General features: G+C 39.9%; 1 protein-coding gene across 1 annotated transcript in view; it reads left to right on the top strand.

Annotated features, from left to right (window-relative positions):
• LOC140479982 (kinesin-like protein KIF2A) overlaps positions 1-15,269 on the top strand; it is a 66,466-nt gene extending 51,197 nt beyond the window's left edge. The window contains exons 14-20 of the mRNA XM_072574445.1: positions 406-610; positions 2,550-2,660; positions 4,227-4,294; positions 4,770-4,887; positions 9,872-9,967; positions 12,159-12,294; positions 13,942-15,269. Of these exons, the coding sequence (XP_072430546.1) occupies positions 406-610; positions 2,550-2,660; positions 4,227-4,294; positions 4,770-4,887; positions 9,872-9,967; positions 12,159-12,294; positions 13,942-14,006 (799 nt within the window). The 3' untranslated portion in view covers positions 14,007-15,269. The remainder of the gene's footprint in view (positions 1-405; positions 611-2,549; positions 2,661-4,226; positions 4,295-4,769; positions 4,888-9,871; positions 9,968-12,158; positions 12,295-13,941) is intronic.
• The last annotated feature ends 10,471 nt before the right edge of the window (positions 15,270-25,740 follow it).

The following is a 25,740-nucleotide window of genomic DNA, read 5'->3' as shown; positions in this document are numbered from 1 at the left end:
TAGTTTAATATGATGTTTTAAAGAAATCGTGGTCCTGTTAAATGTCTCTTAATTGTACTGGTAGCAAAATTTCTAACTTCAAAACTCATCAGTTTTAAAATGGCCATGATGTACTTTAAATATTGCATGTTTGCTTCTGTTCTAGAAGTTAATTATTGAATAGAGAATGTAAAGTCGCGTTTAATGTAAGTGTTAAAAGGTCATGAACTCCTGTAGGGATCATGATTGTAAGCAAAATCTGGCATTGCAGGTTTTAAGCATACAACTTAATACTAGCTAAATCACTTAAGTGAGAATTCCCAAGGCTATTTAAAACTGAATATTTAAAGCTGCTCTATATTACAAAATGCTGTCATACAGTATGATACTATAAGGTTAAAGGCTAATTTTTTTGTTTTGTTTTAGGACATCTGGGCAAACATCTGCAAATAGCAACTCCTCTAGGTCCCATGCAGTATTCCAGATTCATCTTCGGAGGAATCATGAACTTTACGGTCAGTTTTCTCTCATTGATCTGGCTGGAAATGAGCGAGGTGCTGATACTAGCAGTGCAGACCGACAAACCAGAATGGAAGGTGCAGAGATTAATAAAAGCCTACTTGCCTTGAAGGTAACTAAAATGTATATTACACATGCAAAAGGACAATTTTGAACTTTTCCATGCTATTCTTCAGTTGCTCTTGTCCATTCTCTGCATAAGAAGAGTGATAGTACTCCAGCAAGGAGCTGTTATCCAATTTTACTTCTGAAATCTGCAGTCACTACTCTTCCTTTCAGTGTACTTTAAATTGTAACAACTCACTCCTCATCCCTGAGAGACAAGTCATTTGCCAATTGTCTTTAATCTACATCCTTAAGTTACTGACTGAGGCATCAGTGGCAAGTTTCTCCTTATTTACTCCATCCAAACTCCCAACCTTTTGGATGCTTTCATTTGGCCTTTGTTTTAAGGAGAACAATCCCCAGATTTCTGGTCTTTCACCAAGTAAATATCATGTCATGCATTACCTCCATTTTAAAATAATTTTGACTTCTGCAAATTTCACTTGAAATAGAGTTCCTCTATGTATTCACTTTTTTGGTCTAAGTATGTAAGTTAGCTCACGGAGCCTGAAGGTTTGTTTTCAGATGTTATCTAGTATGGTGACAAAATATCAGTGAGTCTCAAGTTCTGGTGGCATGTCCAGCCTCTATAGGTCTTGGTTTCTTTAGGTGGGTGATGTCACTTCTGTTTTGTTTTACAATGGAAAGTAGATAGGGTCTAAATCGATGTGTTTATTGATGGCATTTTGGTTAGAATGCCATGCTTCGAAGAATTCTCTAAGAGGTGGGACATACTAACATCGCTTCACCAGAGACTCTCTGATGTTACCAAGTATGATAACAAAACATCTGAAAATAAACCTTCAGTCTTGGCAAGCTAACTTAATACTTATCATCCTGAGCTACACATCTTCTCAAATTGCTAATTCACTTTTTCTTTCCAGGCTGGATGATCTGGTGACTCATTTCAATTTATGTGAAACTTCAAGAAGGTGTAAATTGAAAAGGAAATGCAGATCTGAGTGGTTTCAGTCATGTTGATTATCTTTTTAATCTTAGTTCAAACGGGGTCTAGTTTATTAATGATTTCATGATCTGACTCAGCCTGTAGTTAAATTATCACTATGGCCATTTTAATTCAGTTGTTTCTTCTTTGTCAAGACTGTTTGTTTGTTTGTTTTTTGTTAGTTTTTTTTTTAGTCTCTAAAAGTTCCCAGTTATTAAAAAATGTTCCCAGTTATTTTAAGAAATGGAATAGAAAAACAGTGAGCCTGCTAAATTTTTGTCAAGGTCAATCTGTGACCTTTATTGAGGACAATTCTGGAAGCGTACTTCAGGAAATATGTGTAGGCTTTTAGGTTACAGAAGAGCATACCTAGAATGTTGTTGAAGGGGGCGTGTTCTGGTATCTAAATCCTTTTCTAGGAATAGAAGGGATGACAAGTTTTAAAGATGAAGGGTTTGAAACATTTTTCTCAAACATAAGTAAATTAACACACTGCATGGGTATATGAATAGGAAGGGTTTAGAGGGATATAAGCCAAATGCTGGCAAATGGGATTGACGAGATTAATTTGGGATATTTGGTCAGCATAGACAAGTTGGACTGAATGGTCTGTTTCCATGCTGTACACCTGACTGGCTTGTTTAAATTTTTCAATTTTTCTGAGGATGCTTTTCCAGCACTGATTCAGTGTCATGGGTAATCTAAGTGCTGCCAATCTAATGATGATGCTTAGCTGGCTTGTTTGCTTGCCAAGTGAACTATTAAAACCGTAACCAATAGGAACAGGAATAGGGTGTTCGGCCCCTCAAACCTGCTCCGTCATTCAATAGGATCATGTTGATTTGGCATTCAGCACCAAAATGTCGTCATTTCAAACCTGATTTACACCCCATCGTGTAATTTTTGTTCTAAGTAAAACAGCTTGGACAGTGTTAAGGATTTCATTGCTCAATTTAAAATGTGGATGTCTTTTTTTTTTCTCAAATTTGTTGTCTTCTAGGAGTGCATTCGATCACTAGGGCAGAATAATAACTATACACCATTTCGAGCAAGCAAGCTGACCCTAGTTTTGAGAGATTCATTTATTGGTGAAAATTCTAGAACTTGCATGGTAAGTCTATTTATTTCTGAAGCTTGTTACACACAGTACATCTTTAATCTTTACAGATATTACACATTTTGGACAAAAGGACTTTTACATTCAAGCCAAAAGTGGGTAATGGAAAATGTACTGAATTGATCACTGTTACATGGTGTGGAACAGCAAAGTTTGTTTTGCCATCAAACTGCTTTGCTGCATGATATTTTGGTGCAGGACGTTGGGTGCCTCACCTAACTAATGCTATTGTACTCCTTGATTGATTAATTGCTCTCATATCTTTATCGTCTCTTACATGTTAAGGTGTTAATTATAAACAATTTATGGGAGATGAGCAAATGATGGGGAAAGCACAAATATTTCATCTTTTTTAGAATAAGTTCAATTTGCAATTAATTTAAAATTACACCTTTTTTTTTATCATTTTCTGTGCTTTAAACACTTAATTCTTAAATATCCAGTTTCATAATGAAATCCTGAAAATCCATTTGTGGGGTACATGGTGTTGTGAGTGACTACTTTGCACACTGTCATGAACCATTGATTTTTGCTTTTGTGCAATCTGTAGGGAAATAAATGTTGCCTTTCAAATAGGTGTTGGTAATGAGTCTTCCAGCCCTTTGAAAAACTATTCAAATAAGATTAGATTAGATTACTTAGTGTGGAAACAGGCCCTTCAGCCCAACAAGTCCACACCGCCCCACCGAAGCGTAACCCACCCATACCCCTACATCTACATCTACCCCTTACCTAACACTACGGGCAATTTAGCATGGCCAATTCACCTGACCTGCACATCTTTTGGACTGTGGGAGGAAACCGGAGCACCCGGAGGAAACCCACGCAGACACTGGGAGAATGTGCAAACTCCACACAGTCAGTTGCCTGAGGCGGGAATTGAACCCGGGTCTCTGGCGCTGTGAGGCAGCAGTGCTAACCACTGTGCCACCGTGCCGCCCAAATATCAATAATGTAAGCGAACAATCAGCATGTGACAATCCACATGAGAGAATATCAAAATCTAATCATTTGTCTGTATGTGTGTCCAGCAGGGTTTGACAAAGTGACCAGGAGCAAAACCTGCTTTTGTTGGGAAATAATTATTGTAATTTGCTAGTGGTCCAACAGAGTCTGTAAAGGCTGATAAGAATCTGGGCCCTGTCCAGTCAGCTTGTCTTAAGCAGAAACAAAGATGCCTATATTATCTACTTTTATCCAAACGTGCCAACTTCAATTTGAGTGCAGACTTTGCCAACTATCTTCAGATTTGAGAGTTTGCTTTGGCACTGACTTTGTTTTTATTCATTTGTGGGATATGGGCATCACCGGTCAGACCAGCCTTTTATCAGCTATCTCTGACTGCCCAGAGCAGTTTAATCTAGCATTTTGTTGTGGACCTGGATTTGCTTATAGGTCAGACTTGGTGCATTCTTGAGAGAGCTTCTGTCCTTCTAACATGGCTTTGCCTATAGCATGGAATCGTTCCCTTAACTGAAAATGATGTTATATTTTGGGATCTTGCATTTGATTAGTTCATAAGAGTATTTATGGATCTTGCTGAAATTTTTTCTTTTCCAGATTGCAATGATCTCACCGGGATTAAATTCTTGTGAACACACATTAAATACATTGAGATATGCAGACAGGTAACCGCTTAAACTATGATAATTGAATTTCAAATAGCTAATAAAGCAAATGAGGTCATGCCTTTATTGGTACAAGTTTATTTCCTAATGCATCCAATGGCTTGTTCTATTAAAAGCTTCTTAAACATACTCTATATCTGTCAATGCTTTTGCAGAGTCTGTTTGAGATGGAAAGGGGTGAAGGCTATTGATTTGAGTTAGTCTACAGTAGTTAACCTTGCAATGATTTTTGCCATTTTGTTTTTTTTTTGAGGTTGAATTTCAAGTATGTTTACCTCTGATCATAATGATGGAATTGTAAATTCTAGATTGTTAATTTGTCTTTGTTTCACTAATACTTTCCCCAATGAATGTAAATTTGCTGATCATTAATATAGAACTAGGCGAAATGTAATAGCCTAACTTGTGATTAAGCATTTTTTCTTTTTGCTGTTTTTATAGTAATTGCCAAAAAAATTCATTTTGTTTATTCAAGGGTGAAAGAACTTGGTGTTGAGGAAGTTTCCAATCAGCCAGTATGTTCCACAATACCTGAAGAGCAAGGATTCAATGAGTCCTTGGAGTCTGACATTCGGTTGCTCTGTAAGGAAAATGTAAGTACAGTTTAGAATGACTTTCTTTAGAAATATTTTGAGAATATATCGGACTCTAACTTTTTTTTTACTATAAGGTACACCAAGTGAGGATTTGAGAATGTATTTAAAAATTCTTCAAGCATAAAGCAGACTTTTCTGTGTTTGTTTACAGGAGTATGCCCTTAACTAATTTATTCACTTTTGTTTAGTCTTTTGACCATTCTTCTATTGTGGAAAACTTTGTAATTGATATTTTGTTACCAGTTTGAAATGTTATCCTGCTCAAAATTCAAGGCATATACGGTCCTCTAGGATTTTAATGAGATCATCCACCTGTCTGAAGATTGTGTTCAATGAGTAAATTGACATGTTGGTGGCATGAATAGGCATGTGAGGTGGTGCATTTTGGTAGAACATTGTCTTTCAATGTAAGCTAGAGGAAGGAAATTCTAAAGAGAACCTGAGTATATATGTGCACAGATCACTGAAGGTGGCAGGACAGTTGGAAAGAGCAATAAGTAAAGCATGCAGTGTCCATACTTTATTAATAAAGGCAGAGTGCAGAAGTGAAGTGATTCTTTTCAGTCCTGTGTGGGGAGGTGCCTATCAGAAGCTCGAGTTTTTAAATCACTGCAGTCAGTGTTTCAAGTTTACCCACAATGCCCTAGGAGTGCATTCCAGGATTTTGAGCAAGTGATGGTAAAGAATCAGTAAAAATATTTCCACGTCAGGATGGTGAGTGGCTTGGAGAATTAGCAGGTGGTGTTCACATGTACGTGCTACTCTTGCCCTTCTAGAGGGTTGAGAGTTTGGAAGGTGCAGCTTTAAGATTTTTAGTGAATGTTTAAAACGCATGAGACCTTAGTACTTGGACTATTTTCTAAATGAGGAGAAAATTCTGAGAAGCTTGAAGTGCAAAGAGACTTTAGTTCCAATCCAGGATTATTTCTGGATAAACTTACAGGTTGTCAACAGTACAAAGGCACATAAAAAGATGGCATTTATTCTGAAGACTTAAAAGTATATCCCTGCTTTTAGAAGCTCGAAGGCTCTGGTTATACCATATTTGGAGTATTGTGCACAGTTTTAGGCCCCATATCTCAAGAGGGAGGTACTGGCCTTTGAGTGTGTTCCGAGGAGGTTCGTGAGAATGGTCCCAGGACCAAAAAGCTTAGCTTAAAGGAACTCTATGGAGTTTAGAAGGATGAGGGGGAAATCTAATTGAAACACAGAATGTTGAATGGCCTGGACAGAAGATGTTGGAGAGATGCCTCCATTGGTAGGAAAGACTGAGGGGATAGCCTTTTGAGTAAGGAGAACTCCTTTTTTTATTTGAGAACGAAGAAAATTTTGCAGCCATAATGGTGAATATATGGAATTCATTGCCACTGAAAGCTGTGGAGGCCAAGTCACCTCAAATATTTAAGACTCTGATTCTTCAGTGTCAAGGGGATCAAGGGTTACTGGGAGAATGGAGTTGAAAAGCTTATCAGCCATAATTGAATGGCAGAGCATACTTGATGTGCTGAATGGCCTAATCTTTGCTCCTACGGTGGTGTTGTGAATGCATCATAGAGAATATGGAAAAATTCTTATAAATCACTTCTAAGGATGAGAAATTTGCATTGAGAATAGATCTAAGAGATTGGGACTGTTCTCCTTGAGAAGGTGGCTAAGAGCAAATCTGCTTCCAAAATCCTGAGTGGCTTAAATGGAATAGATAAGGAGAAACTTTGTTTGTTAGTAAAAGAAAGAAAGATAAAGGTGTAGACTTTTGCGATTTGCAAAAGAGAGCAGAGTGGTGTGTGAGAACATTTTCAGTCCAAGTAGTTGGTGTATGGAATGTACTGGCTGAAGGTATGGTAGAAGCAGTTGAGCCATTCAAAAGGCCAATGTGATGATAAAGGCTATTCTATATGAAATTTCCTTTTACGGTGAAAGGGAGAAAGGACAAAGTTCAAAAAAAGTATCTGAACTTAAGAAATGGGAGTAGGCCACCTGGCCCATCAAGCTTAATCTCCTGTTCAGCAAGATCATGGCTGATCTTTTCACTGAGACTGTTCCACATAAGCATAACATCAAAAAAATTGTACCTTAGCTCATTCAGCAACATGTTTTCTTTGTCTTTTCAGAATAGTTTATTTTAGTATTCCTTTTTAAATTATTGTACATAAGTATAAGCAACTACTGATTAATTGCTTTTTGATGATTTTGTCATTTAGATTTACAACTGAATGAATGTTATTTCGTACTGGCATGAAGTAGCTTTAAATCAGTAACATTTCTGAATATAAAAATAAAATTCAATGATTTTTAAGGGTGTTTCGTAATGTCGTCCAACGTGCATAATGTTTTTTCAATTTAAGTCTATATACAGTTGAGGACAGGACCTCCATAATAACCAGCTAGCTTTCTTTACTTCACCCAGCAATTTAAACAGATTACGGACAAAAGTTAAACAGGTTGGGATTTGACTCATTGGATTTTAGAATGAAGGGTGATCTCATTGAAACATGTAGGATTCTTAAGGGGCTTAGTATAAATGCAGAGAGGCTGTTTCTCCTCAAGTCTTTGAAGTATAGTTTCAGAATTAGGAGGTGCCAATTTTAAGATTGAAATAAGGAGTAATTCCTTCCACTTGGGCTATAGGGCAGAGTTCTTATGTATATTTAAGTCTCGGATTGATCAGTAGGGGAGTTGAGGATTGAGAGGGGTCAGGAAAATGGATGTGTGGAGTGCCAGTCATCCTATTGAATGCTTGACAACAGAATGGCTGACTCCTGTTCCTTGTTCTTAGGCATCTTCACAATTGCCATACCAGTATTTTCTAATTATTAATGACTTCTATGTTTTCTTGTTTGCATTTTATTATGTTGCATTGTCCTAATCTCTCAGAATATCTCTTTTATTATTTAAATTCCATTAACTTGGCAAATATAGTTCAATTTCATTGTATTCAGTGAGTAGTTAGGGTATAGAATGCATTTGTCTGAAAATGTGGTGGAGGCAGGTCCATTTGAAGCTTTCACAACAACATTGATTATTTGGATAAACATGTACAGTAGTGCCTCGACTTGAGAACTTAATCTGTTCTGGGACCTGGTTTGCAAACTGAATCAATTTTTCCCATTGTTCAGATAGCGTAAGAATGCTTAGACGGCTGTTCACAGCGCATGTGCCAAAGACTAACTGAATGAGATCATGCAGGGCCTGAGAACTTTTGCGTTCGTCAAGCGCATAGCAAAGCAGAACAATGAAACCACGCGGTCGCACATGGGCTTTTTGCATTCGTACCTTGAATTTCATATGTACGTTGAAGCAAAATTTTACGTACAATCCTATTCTTAAACCGATTTGTACGTGAATGGGGTCGTTCGTATGTCAAGGCGCTACTGTACAAGGGTATGGAGTAGGAGGTTGGCACAAGGAAATGACCTAGTGAATGTATAATATGCTGCATGGTGCCATCCTGTGCCATTACGCTTCTGTGCTAGTCTTTCCAGTGGTTAGCACTGCTGCCTCGCAGCGCCGGAGACCCGGGTTCAATTCCCGCCTCAGGCGACTGACTGTGTGGAGTTTGCACGTTCTCCCCGTGTCTGCGTGGGTTTCCTCCGGGTGCTCTGGTTTCCTCCCACAGTCCAAAGATGTGCAGGTCAGGTGAATTGGCCGTGCTAAGTTGTCCGTAGTGTTAGGTAAGGGGTAGATGTAGATGAAGGGGTATGGGTGGGTTACGCTTCGGCGGAGCGGTGTGGACTTGTTGGGCCGAAGGGCCTGTTTCCACACTGTAAGTAATCTAATCTAATATGATCTAATCTAAAAGCCCAACTTTTTACCCATGTAAAATCGGCTCTTTCATTTCCTTCTTCTGGTGCTTGAAATATATTCTCATTTGGCACAACCCAGTTTCGGTGCTTTGGTCAGACTGCATCTCTCTACTGTTTTAAATACAACTCCCTCTGACTTTTGTATTTTCTTTAGCTACATTGTTCAACATTTGATATGTCCTTAATTCCTTGCCAAAAAATGAAGCTGCTGTATTGTTAGTTCTCCATTTTATACTGCTGTGTTAATTAGTATGTGAATTTAAACAAAAACCTGAATTGCTAGAAATCAAAGACCGGCTAATTGACCTGAAAATACAAATTTAAAATGAGAGCAAGAATCGTAACTGATGCTGTCGTCATAATTTCCATCAAGCGTTGGAAATGAAACACCCACCCAACAGGTCAGATTTCCACTGTCAGTAAATCCTTTTATTGTCTCGCTACAATGAGCTGATTCCAGCAATATAATGAGAATCTCCTTCGTGGATCTTGCTGTGGTCCAAAATGGACTACAGGTAATTGTGGGATAAAGCACATTTTTTGGCTGTGCAATTTGGCTATAACATTGCTGAAGAATGAGGGAATGGTATTACCCCTCCCATTGGCATTGGTGCAATTCTAGCAGGGATCAGTTTGCACACTTTGTTCTGCACATATACCAATGTGCACACTGAAATCTCTGCTGTTATGCATATGCATGATGCTCGTGCTGATGTCAGCTGCCAACAGCAGCTTTCTTACATATTTGTTCAATGTAGTGTTCAGATTACTTTTGTTTCATGAAGTATGATTTCACCCTTCATTCAGGCTGTGCTCTAATTTATATAGAATTGGTAAAACTCAGCAGGTCAGATATCTGAGAGAAAGTTGACATTTTGTGTCCATTTATTTTTCTTCAGTGTCCTGTTTTTTTGCATGCTGTCAGAATTGGGTTTTTTTCAGCACTCTGCACTCTTGGCTCTTTCCAAGGATTGTGTAAATCTGAAATATTTTGCTTTGGAGTCAGTACTGTAAACTGTGTAATTTTTAAATTACACTTAAATGTTAATAGTTCAAACATTAATTATTACAAAAATGTTAACCAGCACTGACCTTTTGCTATATGCACACTCTTCAAAAAAAATGAACTTGAATTCTTGCTCATACGTATGTTGTCTTGATTGTCCTTCCATTTTAAGGAGGCACCATCAAAGATTTGTGACTTGCATGTAGATGTTGCTCACATTATTGAACTAGAAGAGCAAGTGGTGGATGAACATCGTGAAATTCAACAGGTATGAATTAGATTTATTTTTTCACCCAACTCAAAATTTTGACTTGTTCCTTTAGCTTTAGATGGCAGGTGATTTACTGAGCAATTGACATAATGAGGATCCCAGGTTTGATTCCCCAGTGTATGCTGTGTCTTCGGTGCTATCCTATGAAAGAACACTTGGCACTCAACTTCTGTGTTGGTCTGTGGTTATGCTTAGCAAGATACTGCAATGGTCTGCTGTTACCTGCAAATGGCTGGCAGGGCTTGTCTCTGCTTGCTCTGGAACAAAACTGTACAACACCTGGAGCAGACCTTTTTTAGGTACACTAAGACTGTGCCAACATGTCGTAAAACTAAAATCTAATGCCTCTACACGTCCATATCCCTCTACTGTCTACCTATTCATGTATCTGTAAAGATGTCTCTTAAACATTGCTAATTTTGTAAGCTTTTCAGGTTGCCTTCTCAAACAAAAACAATTATCTTTTCTCTTTGTAGCTAAGACCCTCCAAAGCAAGCAACGTCCTGGTAAACTATTTCTGTACCCTTTTTTTCAGTCTTCACATTCTCTGGTAGTGCAGCAGCCAAAGCTGTATGTTACAATGTTCTAAATGTGGCATGACCAAAGTTCAATACAGGTGCAACATGACTTGCCCTCTTGTTTAATATTATGTCCCAACTGTTTTGAAGGTAAGCATGCCATATACCACCTTTTTTTTTTAATCCACTGTGCACCTGTATACCTAGATCCTTCCTGAGATTGATGCTACTAAGGGTTCCACCACTTGTGGTATGCTTCCCTCCCATATTAGATCTCCCAAAATACACCATCTCGTTTGTTCATATTAAGTCTCTAAAGTATGTATTTCTGCTGTGTTCCCCCAATCTGCTGAACTCCACACAAGCTGCTAAACATCTCCAATGTCTTCTGGTTTTTAAGATTTTTAATGAATCTGTTTTGACAGATCTTGGGGTTCAGGTGCAAAGTTACTTGAAAGTTGCTTCACAGGAAGATAGGGTGGTAAAGAAGGCATGTGGCATGCTTGCCTTCATGCTCCGAGTCATTGACTATAGGAGTTGGGGCATCATGTTGTGGTTGTATAGGACAATGGTTAGGCTGTTTTTGTGTACAGTTCTGGTAGCCCTGCTACAGGAAGAATGTTAATTTAAATTGGAGAGGGTTCAGAACCAATTTACCAGAATGTTACTGAGATTGGAGGGTTTGAGTTATTGAGACTGGATAGGCCTGGGATTTATTTAATTGGAACATAGGCGTTCAGGGATGATCTAGATTTTATAAAATCATGAGGAACATGATGTGAACAGCAAAGTTCTTTTCCCTAGGGTATGGGATTTCAAAACTAGGGGTTATAATTAAGGTAAGATTTAAATGGGATTTCAGCAACTTTTTCACAAAACGTGGCTTGTATGTGTAAATTGCCAGAGGAAGCGGTAGTGGCAAGTTCAATTACAACATTTTTAAAAGATATTTGGACAGGTACATGATGAACAGCAAAGGTTTAGAGGGATTTGGGCCAAACGTAGGCAAACCTGACTAGTTTAGGAGAAACCTGATCATGGATGAGTTGGACCAAATGTTGTCCTGTATGACTGATTTGTGTCTTGGGCACTTGTGCAATTATGTAATGGAGTATAAGCTCTTATCTGCTGAAAATTAGATTAGCATTTTGGTTATATATCCTCTACTCTTTTAACAACACAACAGAATACCAGCTTCCCTTTTTTGTTGATTATTCAACTGATACTCTATCAAATCTGTTGTTTAAAACAAGTGGACAAGATGCTACAAAATGTTAAGTCTGCTTTTCTCCACAGGTGCTGGCAGACCTACTGAGTTTCTCCAGCACTTCCTGTTTTTGGTTTTGTTCCAAATTTTCCAGCATCCATATTTCTTTGCTATGAAACATAAGTAATAAGCACTTATGGTTTTATTTTGAATCCAGTATGAGGTGTAGGGGAAACTGTGCAATGACATACAGATGTGAAATCTTGACTGTTTGCTAGTGGAAAAATGATTCTTTTTTAATCTGAGTTTTAAGACCTGCAGCTAAATTTTCTTCATTCAGAGTTCTGCCAGATATGAGTGTTTAAATGTTTGTACCAATTTTCCAACTCTATCCTAGCATCATAAGTGACCATGCATCATTTTTAAATGCATAGAAAAAGTGGATTGTGTTTTTTCCTTACAGAAACTGCATTTGTGGATTGATGCAGATGACAAACTCCTGGAGATGACTCAGCTACCTGATTATAATGTTGAAAATTACGCCAACATATTGCAAACTTACATGGATGAGAGGATAGAAATATTTCAAGATTTTAACAGTATGTTTTTTAATTTGTATCTTCTTAGGATAATAGATGTGTATAACTGAACTGAAGCTCATCTGCCTGTGCAAAGACAAACGGCAGGATTAAATATTTGTTACTTCTAGTGCTGTTTCAATTGCTATTTGCGCTTTGTTCTCATCCTCAAATTATCTGGAGTCCAGTAAATTGTTTCTAAATAGAAAAACCTGGGATGAAATTGGTCACTGGTAAAAGTAAATCAGCAACCCATTTTACAGTGCACCTAAGGAGGAAATCTGGCATAACATAAGCAGCTGCTTTTACGGATCTCTATTTCATCCTACAGTTTTAGGATGAGTTTGACCTATCCCAAAAATATGGTTATCACTCCAGAATTTCTTGTATCACAAATCCTTCTCTTTCATGTCTGAGGTGGTTCTAAAAGTGTTTTTTTTTCATTTGTTTTGATTTGTGTACTTGACTAAGTACAAGCCAGATTTTGTTTTTTTTTAAATCTGATGTTTCACTTTTTGCCATAAAACCAAGTGTTTTTAGATTTTAAAAACACTTACAATTGAAAATTAGATTGAGTTCATGAATGAAATAATCACAATTTGTGTAATTTAGCTTTTACGTTCTGGTTAGGAATGCTGCTGTTGTGCTCTTGGAGATCAACTGCAATCACACTTTTCACAGTGGGTTCAATGGCATTTGAAATTCATTTTTATTTTTGTTCTTGGTTACTGTTGGAGTTCAGGGATAAAAGTCAAGTCCAAGTTTGAGAATTGTAATATAGGAAAGAGGATATTATTTTCTGCGAGATGTTCTTGATGTTACTGCTTTCTTGTAACAAAATGATGAGTTTGTCTTGGTCTCCCCATGACAGAAAGGAGCATTCAATGAAAACTATTGTTGACCCCACTGGGGACAATCCATCTTTAAAAGTTTTGGTCCATTGTCAGAGTTGCCCATTATCCATTTTGATAAAAAAATAGGGATGAGGTTCAATCCTCCTTTGCATAAGTAGTTTCAGAATCGTTGTTTCAGCAATATCTGTATTTAAATATTATAGTATGTTTGAAAGTCTCTGTGGGGTGTATATTCCAGGTGATGCATATTTAACATGTTAGTTTAAACTGTCTTGGATCACTTTTAAAGCTGCTTAGTATTGATGAGTACCATATCAACATTAGCTTGTGGTCCGAGCACTGGACCAAAAATAATTGTTCACAAAATGTCACGAAAGCTTGTATCAGCAATGAAGCAGTAATGAGATCAAAGCCACTAAATTGACACCTTCATTTCCTCTCTGCACAATTGTTACTCAAGAATTTGTTCTAGGATGAATATTTTAGTTTGCTTAGAATATTTAAGGGCTGTGATTAAATTAGACCAGAATATACTATTGCCGAAAGTAGCCTCAGTTGTCCTTTCATGGTTATGGATTTAATTGCTGATTGAATACCATTTAGTTTCTTAACTTAAAAAAAAGTACCAATTAAGTTGGTATTTAAATACAAGTGATTGGGGAAGATCATCAGATTACACTTTTTTTTTAAACTGTCAATGGACAAAATCAAAGCTGGCTTGTAATTTATTCATGTACAATTCCAATAATTTTGTTTCCCATCTCGATATTGCATCTGTTGCAGTTTGTTAATGTCTTTTTTTTTTGTCCTACAGAAAACCTGAAAGCCTTGAGACAAGCTTTGCAGAAGGAGGAACAAACTGCCAAAACTCAAGGCTGAAAAGTCATCATCAATTTGTGAATCTGAAATTTGTTAAACGTACTTGCATTGTAACTGTCTTGACCACCGAATTCAACTGTCATTCGCCCAGGGGCCACAAAGTGTGCATGTGTTCCTCTTTACTGTTTCTGTCCTTACAAACTTCTTTCCAAATCTTTGTCTATATGAATTTTCTTAAATTGTACAGATTTATATCTAGTATGCTTGAACTGACTTTGTCACATAACTAAAGGAAGAAGTATGCAGACAAAGCAGTGCAGGCTTGATTTAGTTTTTTGAGATGCATTGATTTCTCTAACCCATTTCTCAATTGCCTGTGAAGAAATTACCTTGGAGCTTTTAAGTACTACAATGGAATTGCTGTACCCCTTGCCCTCTTTCACCATCCACTCCCAAATGCTCCAAAAGACCAATTTTAGTATGTTGGTATTGTGGGACTGTATTTAAAACATACAATGTTTTCTAAGTTTAACAATTAGTCTTTTTTATAATTATTCTAATAGAATACACTACCTACTTTCATTCTGAATTTAATGAATAGTGGGTTTTGTATTCCATTTTCAAACCAAGGGTCAATTCACTATGCACATTAAATACAAAATGGTAGTATTTAACAAACTTGGTATTCCTTTGTTACACTACTGAAACTTTTGAATTGTTGATGGACTTTTAGTTTTTCAACCAGCTGCCAGGATATTGTAACTCTTGCCTTGTATAAGCAAAAATTTAAGCCCTTGGTGCTACCTGTGTCGACTGATGTGAAACATGGCAATTTTGAATTGTTCTACTGTAAACGCAAAGTAAGCTTCTTTTGCTTAACTTGTAAGTGAAAGCATTTCATTCACCTTTTTAAATCCTGTTCAGAAATGGAGTAGAAGGAAAGGCATCATAGATTTTTGATTCTGAAAAGTCTTTTATTTAAAAATGTTATAAAAAAAAATTAGTTGAAGTACTGAATTAAGGTTTTCTTAGTTTATCCCTAAATGATTGCAGTACTGAAGTGGAAAAGCCAATCCGAGGATGTTGGGGCATGGAGATTCATTGAATTGAAGAATCATCATTATATTGTAATATTTAATAAAGAAATTAAAAGTCATGCAAACCAGTTGATCTTTTTTTATAATTTGTAAATCCCATTTAACTTTCAACCAAGTGTTGAGCAAAAAATTTATTTTTAATTTGAGATTTATCAAACTGCTTAACATCAAATTTGTTGTTCCTTGCTTTTAATAAAGTTTTTGAAATGATCAAGTGTTAACTGGACTTAAGAATCTGGGTGAGCATTTTTTCATTTGCCTTTATTAATCTTGCTGGTTTCAAATTGGTAAGTTTCTTTTTTACAAATAACTTTCATAGGATGTGATGTTACTGGCAAGGCCAGTATTTATTGCCCTTGAACTGAGTGGTTTGCTAGGCTCTTTCAGAAAACAGTTGAGACACAGCAAATTGGTTGACTCATGGAGGTCAAGTCAGGTAAGAATGGTAACTTTCTTCCTACAATGGAAAAAAAAAGACAATGGGTTACAAATGATCCTTGTCATAGTCGCCATGCTAAAGACTGAGACTAGCTTTAAAAGTCTAGATGTATTAATTGTATTTATTTTCAGCTCCCACAGTGGGATTCGAACGCTTGTCCACAGAGCATTACTAGGTAAAAACAATGACTGCAAATGCTGGAAACCAGATTCTGGATTAGTGGTGCTGGAAGAGCACAGCAGTTCAGGCAGCATCCAAGTAGCTTCGAAATCGACAGAGCATTACTAGTCCAATGATATTGCTATACCACCACTTCAATGAAAGCTAGTCTGACATGTATCAGATTTTGTCATGTGCATTGTATATCTGTTTGGAAGATAACCATATGCAATTAATTGCAGATTAATTTTAGCTTTTTTTTTTAGAATTAGCCCATTCAGGTAGATGTACATTTTCATAACTAGTATCACATCACTGTCACCAATCTGACAAGTGAGAGATGGTCATAAATGTAGAAAACTAGTTAAAGTAATAGTTCAAACTCTGAAGCAGGTCAGTAACTGCAAGCATGTGTGATTTATATCAGGCAGCTCCAGTCCCTGAATGTGGCAGTGATTTGTTTTTGCATCAAATTCCATTACTCTACATAAAATCGTTTTGCAAACACAAAATTTTGAAATCACAAGGTAAGCAACTTGCCATTTTTATTTGAAGGGCAAGAGAATTTTAGATAATTTGAGTCTATGCATGAATTAAGGAACAGCAAAGATCATGCTGGCAAACACTCTTAATAGCAAAGGTTTTTGTGCTCACTGTGTACATTGATTTTAAAGTATCTTGCAGCTAGAGTCTGTACTCTTGGAAGCAATTACTAACAGCAATAAAGCTCATTTGGCAAAAAAAAATTCGAAGTACATGTACTGAAATGCACAAATGGAAAAAATGCCACCTTTTTGACCATTTGCTGTTGGGAGGTCCAGTTCCATTATTTTAATGGAACAGTGTTTAGATCTTGCTCAGTTGTGACTTGTTGAAAGAGCATGGGAGCAAGAGGAAGATATTCAGCCCATCTGTGCCCCTCCACCACCACATCTTCCTAAATGCTGTACTCCTGTACTATTTTTACATACCTTTTGATTAGATTTCTGTTTAACTACATATGTGGAAAGAGACTGACTGACTGAGCTTCTACAGCTCTGTGGGGTACAGAATTCAACAAGTCAGAAACTATCTTTCTGCATCCACTGAATCTATTCAGAGTCATAGTCATAGAGATGTACTTCACAGAAACAGACCCTTCAGCCCAACTCGTCCATGCCAACCAGATATCCCAACCTGGCCTATATAATATCTTTTCCCCTCTCTCCATGAGACTTTGCCCTCTAGTTCTGGACTCCCCCACCCCAGGGAAAAGACTCTATTTATCCTATCTATACCCCTCATGATGTTCTAAAGCTTTGTAAGGTCACCTCTCCACTTCTGATGCTCCAGGGAAAACAGCCATAGCTTATTCAACCTCTCCCTATAGCTCAAATCCTCCAACCCTGGCAATATCCTTGTAAATCTTTTCTGAACCATTTCAAGTTTCACAACATCCTTCCGATGGGAAAGAGACCAGAATTGCACACAATATTCCAAGTGGCCTAACCAATGTCCTGTACAGCCGCAACATGATCTCATTTATGAATAGGGAGGGATTTGGAGGGATATGGGTCAGATGGGATTAGATGGGGTTGGGATATCTCGTCGACATGGACAATTTGGACCAAAGGGTCTGTTTCCATGCTGTACATCTCTATGACTCTTAAGTACTCCATTTTTGTGAAGTCTCCTACTTTTGTAGGAGAAACACTTTATCCACATTCTGCCTTTAGGATTTATCTGCACTAGATAAATCAGCTGCTATAATGACTAACCAGGTCAGCCAGCATTTTTTTTAAACCATAATGCAACTCCTGGTGACTTTTGGAAGAATGACAATATTTGCTGTTTGAAACATGTAACCTGTACTGTGCCTCACCTTCTATCACCCAGATTAAAGTTTATATGTCTCTCATCTATTTTGTATATTTCCTCCCCCTACAATTAGTAAATGTTTCAGCTTCAGACTCCAGAAATCTCATCTTGCCACCCTCTTTGGTGTTCCACCTATATTTTGATTCCTGTCCTAAGGGAAGCTTTCAAATTAACACCACTGTCACTTCACAGGATTTCTGCATTTGTTTTTGTTTACTTCTGTTCTTAACATTCTCTTTTTTTAGATTTTTAGTATCAACCTGATATGTAGTATCATTTGCTCTTTTCTGCTTTTTTTTGTCATCGAGCACCTTTTTTGATTTGTCCTATTTTTCCCTTCATTGAATTCTAAACTACCTGAACAATTTCATCTTAAACATGCATCATTACTTTGTTACAGTTTTGCCTGGCAATGTGATGGTTTCATTGATATTGGCCCTGTTCAAAGTGCTCTCTGGATTGCTTGTTCTTTTCAACTGCTAGCAGTTGTCTAGTGGTACAGTATTGCTTTAAAAAGACACTTTGTTCATGATTTTTGTCTTAGACTCAGACAATTTACAAGAAATGCAGAGAGAAGAAAACACTTTAAGTGTGATGATCAGCAAGTGGATCCTGATGCATAGAATGTATGAAGAATCTTTCTCCCCCTTAGTATGTTTTCCCTTTTGATTTTCTAGTGAATTGTCTAGGATGGGCATAATCTCAGTAAAGGGTTGCACAGTGAGGTGTTTCTAAAGGTTCTGCAGCTGTAGAATTTGTAACTGCAGAGGGTTGTTGAGGTTGGGTATGGCTGCAATACTGATTTTTTTTTTATCAGTAATGGAATAGAGGGTTATGGGGAAAGGCAGGAAGGTGGAGTTGAGGACTATCAATAATCTCCACCTTAAATAGTGCAGCAGACTCAATGAGCTGAATAACCTACTTCTGCTTCCATGTCTTCATGCATATTTACTTCAGCAAAATAACCAAACAAAGAACAGCACAGAATCAGGCCCTTCAGCCCTCCAAACACGCACTGACATGTTTTGCCCTTGCAAATTAAAATTGTCTTCACTCAACATCCATGTCCTCTTAACTTTCTTCTGTGTATTCATCCAAGTGCTGCTATAGTGTCTGCTTCCATCACCTCTGGCAATGTGTTCTTAGGCACTTGTCACTCCTTGTGTGGGGGAAAACTTGCCTCTCTCATCTCTGTTGAACTCTGTGCCCCCACCCCTTTGCACCTTGAACCTGGTAACATACCCCTTCACCCAAGGGGGAACTCTTTCCACACTATCCATGTCATTCACAATCTTTTAAACTTCTATTGGGTTGCCCCTCGCCCTCCTGCTTTCCGGTGAAGACAAGCCCAGTTTATGCTGCCTTCTTCATACTTAAAATACCCCTTCCCAATCAACATCCTGGTCAACCTTTTTCTGTACCACCTCCAAAGCATCAAAATCCTTCTGGTAGCGTGGTGACTAGAACAGTGTGCAATATTCTAAGTATGGTCAAACTAAATCTGTCTATCCTTATACTCCATACCCCTTCCAATAAAGGCAGTCACGTCTAAGCCTTTTTACTACCTTTTATCTACCTGTGATTCCACCATTGGTGATCTGTGGACCTGCACCCACAGATCCCTATGCATGTCAATACTTCAAAGGGTTCTGCCATTCACTATAATTTCCATCTGTACTTGACCTTTCAAAACCTTAGACACATGAATACCATCTTCTAAAAGTTCCACCACTAGTACAGAGTCCTCTTGATCTAGAAATGAATTAGATCAGCATTGGTAAACAGTATTTTAAAAACTCTTCAGTCTTTCTTTACTATTACTCAGGTTTTGAAGGAGTCATGTTGCATTCCTGCTATTCTCTCTCAGCAGGTCTGGCAACTGATGTTGAATTTCTTCTGTCCTTTCTCTTAATTTCAGATTTCCAACCCCCATAGTGTTTTACCTTCATTACTGTTACAGTTTTATTGGAAGTTCTAACAATACTAAACTATTCGATTAGTTTTTTTTTGTATTTGCCTAAAGTTGCCTTCTATTCCATCCTCTTTATCTTTCTGAAGCTAAGTCACAACAGGTTATAGTCAAACAGGTTTATTTGGAAGCACTAGCTTTCTGAGTGCTGTTTCTACCTCAGGTGATTGTGAAGCATTAGACTCCATTTAATAGCAACGGATTGGTGCCATGCAACTGAAATGAAATACTGAACAAATATTGTGTATTTCTCACACACACACACACACACACACACACACATGTGTGTGAAAGCTTGCTAAAGTGGATTTTTAGATTAGATTAGATTACAGTGTGGAAACAGGCCCTTCGGCCCAACAAGTCCACACCGACCCGCCGAAGCGCAACCCACCCATACCCTTATATTTACCCCTTGGTTTGGGTGTGGACTACAAGCCTGAGTTTTTTTTGGGAGAGGTAGGGGGAGGAGAAGAAGAGAAAGAGCAGGCATGTGTAGTGCAGTGGGGTCACCTGTAGTATGACATGAACAAAAGGTCCCAATTGAGTCCACCCTCATGGGTACTGAACTTGGGCTATCAGGCCAAGCAGAGGCTGATGGCCAAGTATGGTACCCCTGAAGATGGCCTCAACCAGGACCTTGTCATGCTACAGGTGACCCCACTACACTACGCACTCTTTCTCACACAAGCATGCGTGCAATATTCTGCACTCACTCTCTCTCCCTCTTGCATCCACATGCTCACTCTTGTACAGACGCACCCTCTCACAGGCTTATATTCCCATCACGTGCGCACACATTCTCTCTCTCTCTCTCTCTCTCTCTCTCTCTCTCTCTCTCTCTCTCTCTCTCTCTCTCTCTCTCTCTCTCTCTCTCTCTCTCTCTCTCTCTCTCTCTCTCTCTCTCTCTCTCTCATCCACATGCACATGTTTAAGTCTATGGGGTGAATTTGTATTTACAGAATGTTTGTAAATAAATTCTATTTGGCCCAAAAAATGCACCATCTGCAGGCAGTCAATACATGTAATATTTTGTAAATTCCACTTTGGAAACAGAACTAGTCTGACTCAAGATTGGGATACACAGACTCTAACCTCGCACCTTTTTAATGCATTGTCTGAGTTGAGATGTCACCTTTTGTTATAAAACCTTATGTTATCTTGAAGGTAGACTTCAAAGTAGTTCTTGCATTTACATTTTAATGAGCTGAAACCTGCAACCCATTCTAAAAATAGACTTAACAATCCAGGTCTATTCAAAATGTCATGAAATGAAATAATTCTCTTTGCTATAAATTGTCTTCTGCTCCATAATAAGGAGGTATTGCTTACAAATAAACCTGCTGGTCTTGTGATTTTTTTTTTCTTAACTTTATCAACCCCAGTTCAATACCAGCTCCTCCACATCGTTTTCTGAAAGCTTAAGTTAGGAAATCTGCAAGATAGGCTTAGTACCAAGGTATTGATCTTCATCATTTGAGTGGGAACAGCGGCCGAGTAAAAGCGAACCCGGGAGACTACAGCTAAGGTAAGAGTTTGTTTTAAAATTACTTACCTGTAGCGGGCAGCGGTGTTTTTTTCTTTTCTCTCTCTTCACAGAAAGAGCGGGAGCAGCAGAGGAAGTGACGGCAAGCAGAGGGGCAGCCAGGAAGGAGAACGGTGAGTATAAATACTCACCCTTTAACACCAACGGTCATTTGAGTGGGAGCAGCGGCCGAGTAAAAGCGAACCCGGGAGATTTTTCACCGCAGAGAGCGGCGCGAGCTGGGTGGAAGTGAGGTTGGAGCGCAGAGCTGGTCGGGAAGGTAAGTGATTAGTATTTAAGTGGGTGTGCGACTCAGTGTTCTTGTTTTGGAGACAAAGTGTACAGTCATGGCAGCACAGGCGGTGGAATGTTCCTCCTGCAGAATGTTTGAGGTAGGGGTGACCATCGATACTCCTGCCGACTTCGTCTGCAAGAAATGCAGTCAGATCCTGCTCCTCACCGAACGAGTTAGAGAACTGGAACTGGAGTTGGATGAACTGAGGATTATTCGAGAGGCTGAGAGGGTGATTGATAGAAGCTACAGGGACATAGTTACGCAGGAGAACAGAGGTAGCTGGGTAACAGTTAGAGGTGGGAAGGGGAAGAAGCAGGCAGTGCAGGGTTCCCCTGTGGTCGTTCCCCTAAATAATAAGTATACAGCTTTGGAAACTGTTGGGGGGGACAGCCTTGCAGGTGTAAGCTGCAGTGAAGGGGTCTGTGGCGTGAGGTCTGGCTCTGAGACTCCGAAGGGAAAGGGGGAGAGGAGGAGAGCGCTAGTTATAGGAGACTCTCTCTAGTTAGAGGGACAGACAGGCGGTTCTGTGGACATGGGCGAGACTCGAATGGTTTGTTGCCTCCCGGGTGCCAGGGTCCGAGACATCTCGGACCGTGTCTTCAGAATCCTTAAGGAGGAGGGTGTGCAGCCAGAAGTCGTGGTACACATTGGCACCAACGACATAGGTAGGAAGAGGGGTGGGGAGGTCATTCAAGAGCTCGGAGTTAGGCTGGAAGCTAAAAGCTAGGACAGACAGAGTCGTCATCTCTGGGTTGTTGCCGGTGCCACGTGACAGTGAGGCAAGGAATAGGGAGAGAGTGCAGTTGAACACGTGGCTGCAAGGATGGTGTAGGAGGGAGGGCTTCAGGTATTTTGACAATTGGACTGCATTCTGGGGAAGGTGGGACCTGTACAAACAGGACGGGTTGCACCTGAACCAGAAGGGCACCAATATCCTGGGGGGTAGGTTTGCTAGCACTCTTCGGGGGGCGGGGGGGGGGGGGTTAAACTAATTTGGCAGGGAGATGGGATCCGGACTTGCAGTCCAGCAAGTAAGCTAGCTGTGTGTCAGGATGCCCAAGACTGTAGGGAGGCTGTGGAGAAGGTAGCACTGACAGGGATTACTTGCGGACACAGAGATGGGCTCAAGTGCGTATACTTCAACGCAAGGAGTATCAGAAATAAGGTGGGTGAACTTAAGGCGTGGATCGGTACCTGGGACTACGATGTTGTGGCCATCACAGAAACGTGGATAGATGAGGGACAGGAATGGCTGTTGGAGGTTCCTGGTTACAGATGTTTCAGTAAGATTAGGGAGGGTGGTAAAAAAAGGAGGGGGGTGGCATTGCTAATTAGAAATGGTATAACTGCTGCAGAAAGGCAGTTCGAGGGGGATCTGCCTTTGGAGGTAGTATGGGGTGAAGTCAGAAATAGGAAAGCTGCAGTCACCTTGTTGGGTGTTTACTATAGCCCCCCCCCCCCCCTCCCCCAATAGCAGCAGAGATGTGGAGAAACAGATTGGGAAACAGATTTTGGAAAGGTGCAGAAGCCACAGGGTCGTCGTCATGGGTGACTTCAACTTCCCAAATATTGATTGGAAGCTCTTTAGATCAAGTAGATTGGATGGGGCGGTGTTTGTGCAGTGTGTCCAGGAAGCTTTTCTAACTCAGTATGTAGATTGTCCAACCAGAGGGGAGGCCATATTGGATTTGGTACTTGGTAATGAACCGGGACAAGTGATGGGCTTGTTAGAGGGTGAACATTTTGGTGATGGTGACCACAATTCTGTGACTTTCACCTTGGTTATGGAGAGAGAGAGGTGCGCACAAGGTAGATTTTACAATTGGGGGAAGGGAAATTACGATGCTGTAAGACAGGATTTGAGGAGCATAAGTTGGGAGCATAGGCTGTCAGGGAAGGATGTGGTGGAAATGTGGAACTTTTTCAAGGAGCAGATACGACGTGTCCTTGATATGTATGTACCTATCAGGCAGGAAAGAAATGGTCGTATGAGGGAGCCTTGGTTGACGAAGGAGGTTGAATGTCGAGTAAAGAGGAAGAAGGAGGCTTACATAAGGTTGAGGAAACAGGGTTTAGACAGAGCAGTGGAGGGATACAGGATAGCCAGAAGGGACCTGAAGAAAGGGATTAGAAGAGCTAAGAGAGGGCATGAAAAATCCTTGGCGGATAGGATCAAGGATAACCCCAAGGCATTTTATGCATATGTGAGAAACCTGAGAATGACGAGAACGAGGGTAGGTCCGATCAAGGACAGTAGTGGGAGATTGTGTATTGAGTCGGAAGAGATAGGAGAGGTCTTGAACAAGTACTTCTCTTCAGTATTTACGAATGAGACGGACCATATTGTTGAAGAGGAGAGTGTGAAACAGACTGGTAAGGTTGAAGAGATACCTGTTAGGAAGGAAGATGTGTTGGACATTTTGAACAACTTGAGGATAGACAGGTCCCCCGGGCCTGACGGGATATATCCTAGGATTATGTGGGAAGCAAGAGAGGAAATTGCAGTACCGTTGGCAATGATCTTCTCGTCTTCACTGGCAACTGGGGTGGTACCAGGGGACTGGAGAGTAGCGAATGTTGTACCCCTGTTCAAAAAAGGGAATAGGGATAACCCCGGGAATTACAGGCCAGTTAGTCTTTCTTCGGTGGTAGGCAAAGTAATGGAAAGGGTACTGAGGGATAGGATTTATGAGTATCTGGAAAGACACTGCTTGATTAGGGACAGCCAGCACGGATTTGTGAGGGGTAGGTCTTGCCTTACAAGTCTTATTGAATTCTTTGAGGAGGTGACCAAGCATGTGGATAAGGGTAGAGCAGTGGATGTAGTGTACATGGATTTTAGCAAGGCATTTGATAAGGTTCCCCATGGTAGGCTTATGCGGAAAGTCAGGAGGCATGGGATAGAGGGAAATTTGGCCAATTGGATAGAAAACTGGCTAACTGGTCGAAGTCAGAGAGTGGTGGTAGATGATAAATATTCAGCCTGGAGCCCAGTTATAAGTGGAGTTCCGCAGGGATCAGTTCTGGGTCCTCTGCTGTTTGTAATTTTTATTAATGACTTGGATGAGGGAGTCGAAGGGTGGGTCAGTAAATTTGCAGATGATACGAAGATAGGTGGAGTTGTGGACAGTGAGGAGGGCATTTGTCGTTTGCAAAGGGACTTAGATATGATGCAGAGCTGGGCTGAGTGGCAGATGGAGTTCAACCCTGCCAAGTGTGAGGTTGTCCATTTTGGAAGAACAAATAAGAATGTGGAATACAGGGTTAATGGTAGGGTCCTTAGTCAGGTGGAGGAGCAGAGGGATCTTGGGGTCTATGTACATAGATCTTTGAAGGTTGCCACTCAGGTGGATAGAGTTTGTAAGAAGGCCTATGGTGTATTATCGTTCATTAGCAGAGGGATTGAATTCAAGAGTCGTGAAGTGATGTTGCAGCTGTACAGGACTTTGGTTAGGCCACATTTGGAGTACTGTGTGCAGTTCTGGTCGCCTCACTTTAGGAAAGATGTGGAAGCTTTGGAGAGGGTGCAGAGAAGATTTACCAGGATGTTGCCTGGAATGGAGAATAGGTCGTACGAGGATAGGTTGAGAGTTCTCGGCCTTTTCTCATTGGAACGGCGAAGGATGAGGGGTGACTTGATCGAGGTTTATAAGATGATCAGAGGAATAGATAGAGTAGACAGTCAGAAACTTTTTCCCCGGGTACAACAGTGTTACAAGGGGACATAAAATTTAAGGTGAAGGGTGGAAGGTATAGGGGAGATGTCAGGGGTGGGTTCTTTACCCAGAGAGTGGTGGGGGCATGGAATGCGCTGCCTGTGGGAGTGGTAGAGTCAGAATCATTGGTGACCTTTAAGCGGCATTTGGATAGGTACATGGATGGGTGCTTAATATATGACAGAAGTTCGGCACAACATCGTGGGCCGAAGGGCCTGTTCTGTGCTGTATTGTTCTATGTTCTATCATCACCTCACCAAACCTCCACTGTTTCACAACAGTGTGAAAAAGGGTTTATAACAGTGTAGGGAAAGAAACTCCTAGTACCTTTCTCTTGCCTCTGCAGAGAACAAAGTTCTCCTTTGTTATAAAACACAAGTACTGCACCTCCCAAAGGAGGTGTCAGACCCCTGGTCACTCTCTGGAGTATCATTGACCACTAGGCAAAAGTGAGGATTGCAGATGCTGGAAACCAGAGTTTAGATTAGAGTGGTGCTGGAAAAGCACAGCAGGTCAGGTAACATCAGGGGAGCAGGAAAATCTGTTTCAGGCAAAAGCCTTTCAGCAGGAATGTCCATTTTTCTGCTCGGATGCTACCTGACCTGTTGTGCTTTTCCAACACTATCATTCACCACTGCCTGAATGCCCTTGGTCAAACACCAGATTATAGTCAAGAGTGTTGGTGGGGTGGGGTTAGACAGTGGAAGTGCAGGACGTGGATGAGATGCATTGGAGGGCAT

Source organism: Chiloscyllium punctatum, chromosome 7, assembly GCF_047496795.1.
Source record: "Chiloscyllium punctatum isolate Juve2018m chromosome 7, sChiPun1.3, whole genome shotgun sequence".
In the NCBI taxonomy this organism is placed as follows: Eukaryota; Metazoa; Chordata; class Chondrichthyes; order Orectolobiformes; family Hemiscylliidae; genus Chiloscyllium; species Chiloscyllium punctatum.
The sequence above is the reverse complement of the archived record's forward strand: the minus strand, read 5'-3'. Positions and strand labels throughout refer to the sequence as shown.